The 15,744-nt window shown below is 48.5% G+C and overlaps 1 protein-coding gene across 1 annotated transcript in view; it reads right to left on the bottom strand.

The window, feature by feature from the left end:
* LOC123377772 (sodium- and chloride-dependent neutral and basic amino acid transporter B(0+)-like) overlaps nucleotides 1-15,744 on the bottom strand; it is a 55,532-nt gene that overhangs the window by 26,592 nt on the left and 13,196 nt on the right. The window contains exons 2-3 of the mRNA XM_045031012.1: nucleotides 7,765-7,933; nucleotides 2,079-2,210 (exon numbers count right to left, since the gene is read on the bottom strand). Coding sequence (XP_044886947.1) covers nucleotides 2,079-2,210; nucleotides 7,765-7,933 — 301 coding nt within the window. The remainder of the gene's footprint in view (nucleotides 1-2,078; nucleotides 2,211-7,764; nucleotides 7,934-15,744) is intronic.

Genomic DNA, 15,744 nt, shown 5'->3' with positions numbered 1-15,744 from the left:
GAGATACAAAAGGAGCGCTTAAAGATGATAAAGTCATTGCAGAGAAACTAAATGGATTCTTTGCTTCAGTCATCACGGCTGAGGATGTTAGGGAGATTCCCAAACCTGAGCTGGCTTTTGTAGGTGACAAATCTGAGGAACTGTCACAGATTGAAGTGTCACTAGAGGAGGTTTTGGAATTAATTGATAAACTCAACATTAACAAGTCACCGGGACCAGATGGCATTCACCCAAGAGTTCTGAAAGAACTCAAATGTGAAGTTGCGGAACTATTAACTAAGGTTTGCAACCTGTCCTTTAAATCGGCTTCGGTACCCAATGACTGGAAGTTAGCTAATGTAATGCCAATATTTAAAAAGGGCTCTAGAGGTGATCCCGGCAATTACAGATCGGTAAGTCTAACATCGGTACCAGGCAAATTAGTTGAAACAATAGTTAAGAATAAAATTGTCGGACACATAGAAAAACATAAACTGTTGAGCAATAGTCAACATGGTTTCTGTAAAGGGAAATCATGTCTTACTAATCTATTAGAGTTCTTTGAAGGGGTCAACAAACATGTGGAAAAGGGGGATCCGGTGGACATAGTGTACTTAGATTTCCAGAAAGCCTTTGACAAGGTCCCTCACCAAAGGCTCTTACGTAAATTAAGCTGTCATGGGATAAAAGGGAAGGTCCTTTCATGGATTGAGAACTGGTTAAAAGACAGGGAACAAAGGGTAGGAATTAATGGTAAATTCTCAGAATGGAGAGGGGTAACTAGTGGTGTCCCCCAAGGGTCAGTCCTAGGACCAATCCTATTCAATTTATTCATAAATGATCTGGAGAAAGGGGTAAACAGTGAGGTGGCAACGTTTGCAGATGATACTAAACTACTCAAGATAGTTAAGACCAAAGCAGACTGTGAAGAACTTCAAAAAGATCTCACAAAACTAAGTGATTGGGCAACAAAATGGCAAATGAAATTTCATGTGGATAAATGTAAAGTAATGAATATTGGAAAAAATAACCCCAACTATTCATACAATATGATGGGGGCTAATTTAGCTACAATGAGTCAGGAAAAAGATCTTGGAGTCATCGTGGATAGTTCTCTGAAGATGTCCACGCAGTGTGCAGAGGCGGTCAAAAAAGCAAACAAGATGTTAGGAATCATTAAAAAGGGGATAGAGAATAAGACTGAGAATATAGTATTGCCCTTGTATAAATCCATGGTACGCCCACATCTTGAATATTGTGTACAGATGTGGTCTCCTCACCTCAAAAAAGATATTCTAGACTAGAAAAGGTTCAGAAAAGGGCAACTAAAATGATTAGCGGTTTGGAGAGGGTCCCATACGAGAAAAGATTAAAGAGGCTAGGACTCTTCAGCTTGGAAAAGAGGAGACTAAGGGGGGATATGATAGAGGTATATAAAATCATGAATGATATTGAGAAAGTGGATAAGGAAAAGTTATTTACTTATTCCCATAATACAAGAACTAGGGGTCACCAAATGAAATTAATAGGCAGCAGGTTTAAAACAAATAAAAAGAAGTTCTTCTTCACGCAGCACACAGTCAACTTGTGGAACTCCTTACCTGAGGGGGTTGTGAAGGCTAGGACTATAACAATGTTTAAAAGGGAACTGGATAAATTCATGGTGGCTAAGTCCATAAATGGCTATTAGCCAGGATGGGTAAGAATGGTGTCCCTAGCCTCTGTTCGTCAGAGGATGGAGAAGGATGGCAGGAGAGAGATCACTTGATCATTGCCTGTTAGGTTCACTGCCTCTGGGGCACCTGGCATTGGCCACTGTTGGTAGCAGATACTGGGCTAGATGGACCTTTGGTCTGACCCGGTACGGCCATTCTTATGTTCTTATATACATATAGTGCCATGAATTCAATTTCCTCTCATACAGCACATACTAGCCCTCTCAGTTTGGCCATCCATGAAATGGCACGACACACCGTGTACGGTACTCTAGAGTCTAATTTATGACACTAGCCAGAAGCATTATGGGGAAATTACTAATCCACTTTTGACTATTAGAGCAACAAAAGAAGATCTATACATAAAAAACTAATGTCACTGACCTTGTAAAATTGGTAATATTCTCCACACAGAAACTGGCCCCAAACTGGCAAACTGCCCCAGGGAACATTCCAAAAAAAATAAAGGTAAACCAGCTAATGCCAGCATAGCTGCGTAGGGTATTAGAAAGGCACCTGGGAAAAATAGAAAAACCCATTATACCGGCACAATTCTGCTCCTTTTGTATAGCCACAGATGCAAATATACCAAAGTGGTTTACATTTTGTACAGAATGTACAGATTGTTTTTTTAAGGACGGTGTTCTGTAAATTCAAATAGTATTTGCAGAGGAAAGGGGTAATTACTCGTTGGTGGTCTGATCCAGGTTCCAGTAAAGGTAACATTAGTAACATAAGCATGGCTGTTATGTAAAATAAAGTTCAAATTTATTTACTTCTTTCACAATGATAGATTTTTATCAACAATAGGCTGTGCAATTGCCTGGTTACCTTGTCTATCCAGAGATGTTTGCTTGTGTCACATAGATCCCTGATATACCTTCAGGCATGCCTACGAATTGTGCCTATGGCCACAACTGAAAATATGTTTCACGAGAAAAGGTCAGTAGGTCAGAAAGATGCTGAGGTGGCTCGATATCTGAATAACTTATTTAAAAGGCTAAGATTCAAGGCACAGAACTAAATGCCCACCTCAAGGTGAAATGATGGGCCTTTAATATTTGAATAAAAGGGAACAGATGTACTTGCATAACATATATATGAAAGTTTTAAAATTATCTGGTTTCCCCCACCTGCTTTTTACTTTCAGTAATTGCTTACAGGACACTGTAATGAAGTTCAGCCCAAGATTTAAATTTTGTAATTAAAAAATAAACCTTTTATAAAACCAACTGCAAGCTGCATGGGCCCTTTTTAAAGACACCATGATAGAGGCCCAACTTCAATGTATACCCCAAATTAAGAAACACAGTAAAAGAACAAAAAAAGAGCCACCGTGGCTTAACAACCATGTAAAAGAAGCAGTGAGAGATAAAAAGACTTCCTTTAAAAAGTGGAAGCCAAATCCTAGTGAGGCAAATAGAAAGGAGCACAAACACTGCCAACTTAAGTGCAAGAGTATAATAAGAAATGCCAAAGAGGAGTTTGAAGAACGGCTAGCCAAAAACTCCAAAGGTAATAACAAAATGTTTTTAACTCCATCAGAAGCAGATGTTCGTCAGAGGATGGAGATGGATGGCAGGACAGAGATCACTTGATCATTGCCTGTTAGGTTCACTCCCTCTGGGGCACCTGGCATTGGCCACTGTTGGTAGACAGAATACTGGGCTAGATGGACCTTTGGTCTGACCCGGTACGGCCGTTCTTATGTTCTTAACTATGGATACAAAATTAATTTGAATTTTAATGATTTAGCAAAATAAAATGTACACTGTATTGCCCTCACAAATCAGGTACTTAGACTTCCACATTACGTCAGTTCCACCTGCAAATCAGTGTAGGCTCAAAACTGCACCCATGGTTATTTGCACCTTGGATTTTCACACACACATAGAAAGGTTGAATTATCAAAAACCTGACCTCATCTCTTTTTTATTTCTACAGGTGCCAAGCAAATGTACAGTGCTATATAAATACTGATGATTAGTATCTGCTGTGTGTACTCACTAGCCTGGGGCTGCTCAGCATGAGTCAGATATTACCCATGTGAGTAAAAATAGCTTAATCTGGCCCATCATATATAAATAACAGTAATTCAAAACAAACCTTGAACACTAATTTTAGACACTGCACAATGCCTCTAGCTGCTTCTCCTCTGCAGCGCTGCCTCATACTGCCACAGGCACGGACAGCACTGAGCCACCCTGCTAGGCTCTGGAACTTAGAACTGATCAATTTTTATGGCACAACTTTTCTTTTGTGAAAATAAGGATAAAAAACTGTCCAACACATACTGCTCTGTCAGGAAGACGGAGACGATATCTGGCTGTGTGTACTCTTGATTTTGTTTGCATTCTACAGTAGCTTTTGCTTTTAAATTTAAAACAGAAATGAACTGTTTCTTCTTTGTACTCAGTGGTGATTTGCACTCACTGTTAGAATGGCTAGAACATGGAAATGTTTGTAATTTGTTTCATATGGTTTCATATGGCTGACTCCTTTCTGATACAGAGCCTCAGCTGGCCACTTGCATGAATGCTTTCCTAAATTCCACATTAAACTGGGGTCAGGGACATAGGTGCTGGAAATAGCGGGGTTGGGGGCTGCCGCATCCCCTGGTTTGAAGTGGTTTCCATTATATACAGGGCTTATGGTTTGGTTCAATGGCTCTCAGCCCCCCACTGTACACATTGTTCCAGCACCTCTCATTACTGAGACCTATTGTACTATGAGAAGGACCCGCATTGCATATTTGCTGTAGTGCATAAGTGTGAGAGAGAAACAGTGCCCGGTAAGACAGCTGATATTCATGCACATGCAGCTGTTCATCTACTTTCTCTCTTCAAGCACAAAGGGGTTTAAGATAAATTAGGGACCCAGTTTGGCAAGATATTTAAGCACATGCTTAACCTTAAGCATGTAAGTAACCCCACTGAATTCAAGCAAACGACTCATGTTTAAATTTAAGCAAATGCGTATTTGCCTTGCTGAAGGCACCTGGCCTTACAGGCAGAAGGATACAAAAAATAGTCCCAATAAAATATTTTTTAATTTCTAAAATATTCCTCGATTAGCTGTTTTGTTCCATATACAAAAATACATGACAGTGCAGTGTGATATACTGATTATTTATTAACATTCGTTTTGGACTAGAATTCTGCTTCATCACTCATGAGTAATGCAACCAGGCCAAACACATACCAATAAAAGATGTATGCCACGAATGCCACTGTGTACTCCATATATCTATACTCAAATGTCTGTATGCAAACTTACATAATCTGGCTGTGTCGCACTTACAGTATAAACACCCATTGACCTTAAGTGGGAGTTTGGCAGGGCCCTAAGGCATTTAACTTAAACACCTGCTTTTCCCACCTGAAATAGAATCCCAGACCTCCCACAAATCACAGGACAGGCCAAAGTTTGTCTATCCCGCCTCTGCATTCAGCCAAGTGATTCACCAGAGATTTGTCAGGTAAAGCCAGTCACGTGTTCTGTGAAGGCGCTGCCAAGGCACCCATGGAATGTAACCTTGTAGTGAATAGATTAGAGACCTTTATTCTTAGTCTTTGTTTGGGATAAACTAGTTTTAATCCAGGTAAAAAAGGGGAGGTCACTTTAAAATAAATAGGCATTGAGCATCATTTAGTGTCAGGCCGCCCAGAGGATTCAGGGGGCCTGGGGCAGGGTCGGGTCTTCGGCAGCAATCCGGCAGCAGGGCCTTCCCTCTGAGAGGGACCCGCCACTGAATTACTGCCGAAGAATGAAGTGGCAGCCCAAGTGCCTCCGATCACGTTTGGTTTTTTTTCCCCCACCGCTTGCGGCGCTTTTACTCACCGGGCGACGCTCCGAGGCTGCGGCAGCACTTCAGCGGTGGGTCCTTCACTCGCTCCGAGTCTTTCGCTGCACTGAAGGACCCTCCGCCCAAGACCCGGAGCGAGGGAAGGGCCCGCTGCCAAAGTGTCGCCGAAAACCCGGAGCAGCTCACAGGGCAATTGCCCCACTTGCCCGCTCTGGGCAGCCCCGTTCAGTGTGGGAGGGTTTCTAATTGGAGTGCAGCTTTGTGAATTACAGAGAAGTGTAACCTTCAACATTTACACCAGAAACAGCCATTAGCAATGAACAGAATCGGCTCTGTCAGGGGTTCTCAAACTTCACTGCACCGCGACCCCCTTCTGAGAACAAAAGTTATTACACGACCCCAGGAGGGGGGACTGAAGCCCCCGCCCACTGCCTTGGGTGGGGTGGGGGAAGGGGGGAATCAAAGCCAAAGCCCAAGGGCTTCAGCCCCAGACAAGGGGCCTGTAACCTGAGCCCTCCCACCCGGGCCTGAAACTCTCGGGCTTTGGCTTCAGCCCTGGGCTGCAGCAAGACTAAGCCAGCCCTGGCAACCCCATTAAAACAGGGTCACGACCCACTTTGCGGTCCCGACCCACAGTTTGAGAATTGCTGCTCTAAGTTGTGTAATTTATTTCAGGTCACAGCTTTAAAGCCTGTCCTGCAACTCTTACTCACACGAGTAACCCTCTGTCAGATGACTAGTCCTATTGCACTGACAATAGTGAAGCGGGGGTGTCTCCAGGCCCCAGGCCAGCAAAGCACTTAGGCTTTGGCTACACTTACACTTCAAAGCGCTGCCGCGGCAGCGCTTTGAAGCGCTAAGTGTAGTCAAAGCACCAGCGCTGGGAGAAAGCTCTCCCAGCGCTGTCCGTACTCCACCTCCCTGTGGGGAATAACGGACAGCGCTGGGAGCGCGGCTTTGACCACACTGGCGCTTTGTAGCGCCGCAATTTGCAGCGCTGCAGAGGGTGTGTTTTCACACCCTGCTGCAGCGCTGCAAATTTGTAAGTGTAGCCAAGCCCTTAGGTAGGTGTAAATCACATGAGCAGTCAAACTAACCTGAAGCTTCACACACGTGCTTCAATGCTTTGCTGGACTGAGGTCTCAGGAATTACCAAATGCTGAGAATATTGCAGTCTGGCTGGTTACCCATCCCTGGCAGTAGGTTAAGTCCACAGAGCACTGGCATGGGAGTCAGGAGACCCGGATTCTGGTTTGGGTTCTGCCACTGACTCACTGCATAAGTCTGAACAAGTTACAGCCTCTCTGTACCTCGTTTTCCCATCTGTGTGATGCGGGAGCTTATCGTATCTCCTGGCTTGGAGAGCCTCAGATGGACATTACTAACTAAGTGCTAAATAGGGTTAAAATGTTATTAAAGCTAATGTTAAAATTATATAATACACAGGTTGAGAAAAGAGTCTCTATATATCTGGGCATAGTGCAGGGATGGGCAAACTACGGCCCAGGGGCCACATCTGGCCCTCCAGACATTTTAATCCAGCCCTCGAGCTCCCACTGGGGAGCAGGGTCTGGGGCTTGCCCCACTCCATGCGGCTCCTGGAAGCAGCGTCATGTTCTCCCTCCGGTTCCTACATGTAGAGGCAGCCACAGGGCTCCACATGCTGCCTCAGCCCCAAGCGCCGCCCCTGCAGCTCCCATTGGCCGAGAACTGGAGCTTCAAGGGCGGCATCTCCGGACAAAGCAGCGTGCAGAGCTACCTGGCCGCGTCTCTGCTTAGGAGCTGTAGGGATGACGTGCTGCTGCTTGAGGTAAGCGCCGCCCAGACCTGCACTCCTGATTCCCTCCTGCACCCCAACCCCCTGCCCCAGGTCTGATCCTCCTCCTACCCTCTGAACCCCTCGGTCCCAGGGGTATCTTAAACCCCAGGGGTATTTCAGTTCCTTTCCTGAGAGTGACACTAGCATCATTACCTGGCAGGTGAGGAGTTTGGAACTGATACTTCACATTTTCCTTCCCTTCCTAGCGCCCTGATCCGCTTCTAACGAGAGAGCCCCCCCGCCCCCCCTTTTCCAGGGTTCGGGTTCGGGTTTAGCCGGTGATAAAGGCTGATACCAGCTAAACATTCATCCAAATCTGAATCCCAACTTCTCCAGCAGCTCCGGGGTGCTTGGCTCTGAGATGGGGGCTCGAGCGGGTCTGACACCCGCCGCGGGGGCTCACGGCAGCCCCCCCGGAGCAGGGAGCCAGGGACAGCAGCACTCACCGCCTCCGTTCTGGTACGTGAGGTAGGGGAACCGCCAGATGCTCCCCAGCCCCACCGCGGAGCTCACCATGGACAGCAGATAGTCCGTCTTGCGAGACCAGTGTCCGCGCTCCGAGGGCTCCTCGCTCTGCCCCGCGGGGGCATCTTTCCCCTGCGACAGGGTGAAGTCCTGGGGAGCAGAGAGGGGGGGTCACCGCGAGCCCGGCTGGGAGCGTCACTGTTGCTCCCAGCAACTGGGCCAAGAGCCCGCGGCAACTGACCCGAAATGTGGAGCCGAAGGGAGAGAGACGGAGCCCAGACCCCGGTGCTGCCGGTGTTTCGGGGGACACCCAGCTGCACGGGGTGCCTCGGGGCTCCTGCCCGAGGGGCCTGAGCGCCCCCCCCCATCCCGGCTGCACCTGCCCAGGGGCCCCTGAGCGCCCCCCCGGCTGCACCTGCCTGGAGCCCCCTGAGCGCCCCACCCCGGCTGCACCTGCCCGGGGGCCCCTGAGCGCCCCCCCCGGCTGCACCTGCCTGGGAGCCCCTGAGCGCCCCCCCCGGCTGCACCTGCCCGGGGGCCCCTGAGCGCCCCCCCCGGCTGCACCTGCCCGGGGCCCCGAGCGCCCCCGGCGGCACCTGCCCGGCTCGCACCTTCCTTCTCCCGCAGCAGAGGCGGGCGGGCGGCGCGAGTGTCCCCATGAGCCCGGCTCCGAGCGCTCCCCGGCCCGAGTGAGCGGCGGCCGCGGGGCCGGGCCCTTTATCCGCCCCCCGCCCCCGTGGGCTGCCCGGCCGTGACGAGCGCGGCGGGACCGGGGCTGCCCCGGGTGGGGCGCGGCGGGTTGGGCACCTCCCAGGCGGGCTCCCCGCGGCAGGGCGGGGCCGTGTCTGCGGCAGGGAAATCACCTGCCAGCCCCCCCCCGCATCCTCCCACCTGCCGCTCCCCCGCCGCATCCTCCCACCTGCCGCCCCCCCGCACATCCACCCCCCGCATCCTCCCACCTGCCGCCCCCCCCGCATCCTCCCACCTGCCACCGCCGCACATCCAGCCAGCCCCCAACAATCATTCTCCCTCCCCCACACATCCTCCTACCTGCCAGCCCCCACCCACCTACCACACACCCTCCTGCCCACCTAGTGGCACCATTTCAGATGGGGGGGCAACTTTAACCATGAGTGCAGAGGCTACTTGTTTGGTTTGGGGGGGGGATGTGTTTGTTTTTTGGAAATAACAACATAGGTGCTCTTGTCAGATAATTTCTAATCACTATATAAAAAAGAAATTGAAATAAATATTAGACCAACTCAGCTCCAGTACTAACATGTTCTGACATCTTGTGTCAATCCACTTAAGGGACACTGATTAGGTTTAAAAAATTAATGTCTATTCTTACTTTGTTACTAACTCTGAATACAACCATTGGAACAATAGTAGCAAAATCTAGATGACTTTCTGTCACTTCTTTGCAATTCATCAAAAATTCAATGACACATCCATCCACCGTACAAATCCATCCTCCTAACTAGCCCCCAACACATCCATCCACCCCTACACACATCCATCTTCCCCCCTTCGCACATCTATCCTCCCTCCTACATACCTACCCCCAAGCACCTCCCTACATCTATCCTTCTAACTAACCCCCCACTTGACACATCAGAAGAACATAAGAACATAAAAATGGCCATACCGGGTCAGACCAAAGGTGCATCTAGCCCAGTATCTGTCTACCGACAGTGGCCAATGCCAGGTGCCCCAGAGGGAGTGAACCTAACAGGCAATGGTCAAGTGATCTCTCTCCTGCCATCCATCTCCATCCTCTGACACACAGAGGCTAGGGACACCATTCTTACCCATCCTGGCTAATAGCCATTTATGGACTTAGCCACCATGAATTTATCCAGTTCCCTTTTAAACATTGTTATAGTCCTAGCCTTCACAACCTCCTCAGGCAAGGAGTTCCACAAGTTGACTGTGCGCTGCGTGAAGAAGAACTTCCTTTTATTTGTTTTAAACCTGCTGCCTATTAATTTCATTTGGTGACCCCTAGTTCTTGTATTATGGGAATAAGTAAATAACTTTTCCTTATCCACTATCTCCACATCACTCATGATTTTATATACCTCTATCATATCCCCCCCTCAGTCTCCTCTTTTCTAAGCTGAAGAGTCCTAGCCTCTTTAATTTTTCCTCATATGGGACCCTCTCCAAACCCTTTTCTAGTGCCCTTTTCTGAACCTTTTCTAGTGCCAGTATATCTTTTTTGAGGTGAGACCACATCTATACACAGTATTCGAGATGTGGCCGTACCATGGATTTATATAAAGGCAATAATATATTCTCAGTCTTATTCTCTATCCCCTTTTTAATGATTCCTAACATCCTGTTTGCTTTTTTGACTGCCTCTGCACACTGCGTGGACATCTTCAGAGAACTATCCACGATGACTCCAAGATCTTTTTCCTGACTCGTTGTAGCTAAATTAGCCCCCATCATATTGTATGTATAGTTGGGGTTATTTTTTCCAATGTGCATTACGTTACATTTATCCACATTAAATTTCATTTGCCATTTTGTTGCCCAATCACTTAGTTTTGTGAGATCTTTTTGAAGTTCTTCACAGTCTGCTGGTCTTAACTATCTTGAGTAGTTTAGTATCATCTGCAAACTTTGCCACCTCACTGTTTACCCCTTTCTCCAGATCATTTATGAATAAATTGAATAGGATTGGTCCTAGGACTGACCCTTGGGGAACACCACTAGTTACCCCTCTCCATTCTGAGAATTTACCATTAATTCCTACCCTTTGTTCCCTGTCTTTTAACCAGTTCTCAATCCATGAAAGGACCTTCCCTTTTATCCCATGACAGCTTAATTTACGTAAGAGCCTTTGGTGAGGGACCTTGTCAAAGGCTTTCTGGAAATCTAAGTACACTATGTCCACTGGATCCCCCTTGTCCACATGTTTATTGACCCCTTAAAAGAACTCTAATAGATTAGTAAGACACGATTTCCCTTTACAGAAACCATGTTGACTATTGCTCAACAGTTTATGTTTTTCTATGTGCCGGACAATTTTATTTTTAACTATTGTTTCGACTAATTTGCCCGGTACTGACGTTAGACTTACCGGTCTGTAATTGCTGGGATCACCTCTAGAGCCCTTTTTAAATATTGGCGTTACATTAGTTAACTTCCAGTCATTGGGTACCGAAGCCGATTTAAAGGACAGGTTACAAATCTTAGTTAATAGTTTTCGCAATTTCACATTTGAGTTCTCTCAGAACTCTTGGGTGAATGCCATCTGGTCCCGGTGACTTGTTAATGTTGAGTTTATCAATTAATTCCAAAACCTCCTCTAGTGACACTTCAATCTGTGACAGTTCCTCAGATTTGTCACCTACAAAAGCCAGCTCAGGTTTGGGAATCTCCCTAACATCTTCAGCCGTGAAGACTGAAGCAAAGAATCCATTTAGTTTCTCCGCAATGACTTTATCGTCTTTTAGCGCTCCTTTTGTATCTCGATCTTCAAGGGGCCCCACTGGTTGTTTAGCAGGCTTCCTGCTTTTGATGTACTTAAAAAGCATTTTGTTATTACCTTTGGAGTTTTTGGCTAGCCGTTCTTCAAACTCCTCTTTGGCTTTTCTTATTACACTCTTGCACTTAAGTTGGCAGTGTTTGTGCTCCTTTCTATTTGCCTCACTAGGATTTGACTTCCACTTTTTAAAGGAAGTCTTTTTATCTCTCACTGCTTCTTTTACATGGTTGTTAAGCCACTGTGGCTCTTTTTTTGTTCTTTTACTGTGTTTCTTAATTTGGGGTATACATTGAAGTTGGGCCTCTATTATGGTGTCTTTAAAAAGCGCCCATGCGGCTTGCCGGGATTTCACTTTTGTCACTGTACCTTTTAACTTCTTTTTAACTAACCCCCTCATTTTTGCATAATTCTCCCTTTTGAAATTAAAGGCCACAGTGTTGGGCTGTTGAGGTGTTCTTCCCACCACAGGGATGTTGAATGCTATTGTATTATGGTCACTATTTCCGAGCGGTCCTGCTATATTTACCTCTTGGACTAGCCCCTGCACTCCACTCAGGATTAAATCTAGAGTTGCCTCTCCCCTTGTGGGTTCTTGAAGTGAAATGTTCCCAGTCAATATGGGGATAATTGAAATCCCCCACTATTATTGGGTTCTTAATTTTGATAGCCTCTCTAATTTCCCTTAGCATTTCATCATCACTATCACTGTCCTGGTCAGGTGGTCGATAATAGATCCCTACTGTTATATTTTTATTAGAGCATGAAATTTCTATCCATAGAGATTCTATGGAACATGTGGATTCGCTTAAGATTTTTACTTCATTTGAATCTACATTTTCTTTCACATATAGTGCCACTCCCCCCTCCCCCCGCACGACCTCTTCTGTCCTTCCGATATATTTTGTACCCCGGAATGATTGTGTCCCATCCTCCCCCTGCAAATCCATCCTCCTAACTACCCCCGCACAACACATCCATCCACCCTCCCATCCTGACACATCCATCCTCCTAACTACCCCCACCAATGCATCCATCCTCCCCCGTGCACATCTATCCACCTAACTACCCCAACATATCCATCCTCCTAACTATCCCCCGACATATCCAACCACCCTCCCCACACGACACATCCACCCTCCCCTCCTGCACAACCATCCTCCTAACTACCCCTGAAACATCCATCCTCCCCGCCCGCGCACATCCATCCTCCCACCTTCGTACCTACCCCCAGACACCCCCTACATCTATCCTCCTAACTAACCCCCAACACATCCATTCACCCTCCCACCCAACGCATCCATCCTCCTAACTACCCCGACATATTCACACCCCCACCCAACACATCCATCCTTCTAACTATCCCCAAATACATCCATCCACGTTCCCACCATGACACATCCATCCACCTTCCCCCAACACATCCATCCTTCTACTCACCCTCCGAAACACGCATCCACCAACCTGCCAGCCAACCACCCCCAGCACATCCGTCTACCTGGCAGCTGGCCACCCCCCACACACTTGACAGCTCCCCAACCACCCCAAAACATCTATCCTCCTGCCTACCCCCTGCCTCTGACACACCCATCCTCCTACCCACTTCCTGACACACGCATTCACCTACATTTCAGACATCCCCCCCAAACCGACACATCCAGCCACACTCCCGCACATCCACACATCCTCCTAACTACCCCCCCTCCCAGCAACACATCCACCTAACCTGCTGGCCTGCTGCCCCTGCTCTTTGTGCTCCCAACCCATTGACCAGATATGAAAATTCCAACTCCTAAATTAAACTTCCCAGGATCCCTTTATAAATTCCTCCCTGAGTGAGTCACCAGCCAGACAGGCATGGTGGGGTGTGGCCTTTTCCAAGAGGGCCAGGTGGGCATCACTTATCAGTCGCACTAGAGAATGGACCATAAAAGCAAACACCTCTCAGCCAGCAGCCCGAGGGCCTATGGGTGGGAAAGGGCTCCTTTAAAGAGGTCTCTCGCTTCACATGCGGTGAGTGCGGATTTCACAAAGAGCCCTTTATGGACAAGAAACTGGTGAGACAAAGTCAACGGCTTCTCCTCCTTTCCGAGGCTGTGTGTCGGCTGGGACACCACATACCTAATGCGCTCAACACTGCGGCCGAGTATGCAGGTCCCGCACGGGGACGAGACAAAATGGGGAGCAGCAGAGCAAGGCCGGGCTCTGCATCTGCTGATGCCAGTGGGGAGGAGCTAAAGAAGAGCCGAGGGGCAGGAGTGACAGATCTGGCATGGCCTTTACCCAGAGGCAGGTGGAAGGAGCCGTTCCAAGGCTCTGCACGCCACGGGAGGGAATCCGGATGAGGATTAACTAATCCACAGGAACAATAGGCATTTGGCGACCAACATAGAGTGAATGCAGAAAGACACGAGCTGCTGCCATGCCAACAGACAGGGCTGAAAAATGGGAGTAAGCCATACACATCTCTGCCCCCGTGCGAGCAGCCAGACAAGAGTGCACGCTCGCACGAGCAGAACACTGCTGCTGTTGGAAAGGGGTGACAACACATGCACGTGCCCAGCCTTTGCGTACAGACAGTTGGCTGGACCAGGCAATGACAGAACAGAAACCTGCAGGATAACCCAGGCCAGGGAAATCACCCCCTCTGCAAAATGCAAATGAACACTGCACTCCCACTCACAAAGTAGCCAGTCACACCTACCGACAAAGGCCCAGGCATAGGAACCAGACCCATAGCTGGTACTAAGTGCAGCCTTGCAGAACACAGCCCGCACTGCACACAGCGGAGGAGGGGCCCCCACTCGGGATGCCCTGCTCCACCCCGGAAACGACACGATACATGCACTCAGTGCATATGAATGGTCACGAACGGGATGTCGCCATCTTCACGCGAGAAGCACGAAGAGCCTTGGACAGAGCTTGCTGGGTCAGCCGGTCCAGAACGGCACCTGGGGAGAGAGGTGGACCCCTGTCCTCCCGCTGACAGAGGGACTGACAACAATAATACTGGCAGTGCCGTTGTTCCCATTTCAGCACAACAGCTTCTCCAATAGCTTCCCTGTCAGTGGAGAAGCCCGTTAGCAAACCAGGCAGTGGCAGCAGCCTCAGCTTGAAAAGTGATCCTGATCCCAGGGAAGGGAACCTGACCAGGGCCAGCTTTATTCCACCAATTCTCCCGAATCAGGCCCAGTGCCTAAGAGGGCCCCGCGCCCAGTGAGAATCCCTTCCCTGGCTAGAGGTGCCTTTTTAATTTTTACTCACCTGGCAGCACTTCGGGTCTTCAGCAGCACTTCGGTGGCGGGTTCTTCAGTGCCGCTGAAGACCTGGAGCGAGTGAAGGACCCACCGCCGAAGTGCCACTGGAGACTTGGAGCACCGCCCGGTGAGTACAAGCCCCGCGTGTTTTTTTACATGTGGTTGTTTTGTTTTTTGTTTTGTTTTTTCAGTCATCCCTGCTGGGGCCCTGTCGAAACTGTTTGAATTGGGCCCTGCGCTCAGAGGCCGCAGGCTATAGCTTGCTCTATACATCTAGATTAATAGAGCAGAAGGGACCACCAGGATCAGCCAGTGAGACCACCTGCATAATGCAGGCCAGAGAAGTTCACCCAGTATTTCCTGCACTAGATTCCTGATTCTTCCCTTCTATATACGTGAATGTTATTGGTCCCAATCGTGTGTGTTTGAACTAGAGTGTGTGGTTTAGAAAGACATCCAGTCTTGATTTAAAGATCCCAAATGATGATACATTAGCCACACCGCTTAGTAGTGTCCCGCGATGGTTGGTTGCCCTTCTGGTTAAAAGGTTGCGTGTCATATGGCGCCCGCAGTGGTAGAATCCAAGCACCCCACAAACATTCATGATCTAACCACCCAGCACCCCGGCAAGACAGGGGAATATGTTATCCTCATTTTACAGATGGGGAATGGAGACACAGGGAGACCAAGGGCCAGTTTTCCAAGGTGTTTAGGCACCCAAAGATGCTGAGAGGCACCTGGTGAGAGATTCAAAAGCTCCTAGGTGCCAAATTGCTATTGGGTTCAGTGAACGTTTGGTTCCTAGGGGCATCTGAAAATCTCACTAGGTGCCTACCTGCACTTCCCCCCCCCCCCATCTCGCCTGAAGGGAGCTGCCAAGTCACAGGGTGTCTGTGGCACAGCCTGGAATTGACCTCAGGAAATGAAGACTAGATGATTTGCATGTGGGGTGGGGTCTGATCCACTCTCTGGTGAACGGTGCCAGCCTGACACCCAGTCTGTGACCACGGTAACAGCCGACACGCCTGCCAGCTCCACCGCTGTGGATGGTCTGGGGATATCTGAACTATGCAATCCCAGCCTGTGCCCTTAATCACACCACCAGCCCATCACTTGCCATGTGTGCACGTTCCCTGATTTCCATGAATGGCACTGACCTCCTTGACGTCCTCCCACACTACTGCACAGTGGGCGAAGCTTCAGAGCGGTAG

The sequence above is a fragment of the Mauremys mutica genome, chromosome 9 (assembly GCF_020497125.1).
Source record: "Mauremys mutica isolate MM-2020 ecotype Southern chromosome 9, ASM2049712v1, whole genome shotgun sequence".
Classification (NCBI taxonomy): domain Eukaryota; kingdom Metazoa; phylum Chordata; order Testudines; family Geoemydidae; genus Mauremys; species Mauremys mutica.
This window is presented reverse-complemented; position numbering and strand designations above follow the sequence as displayed.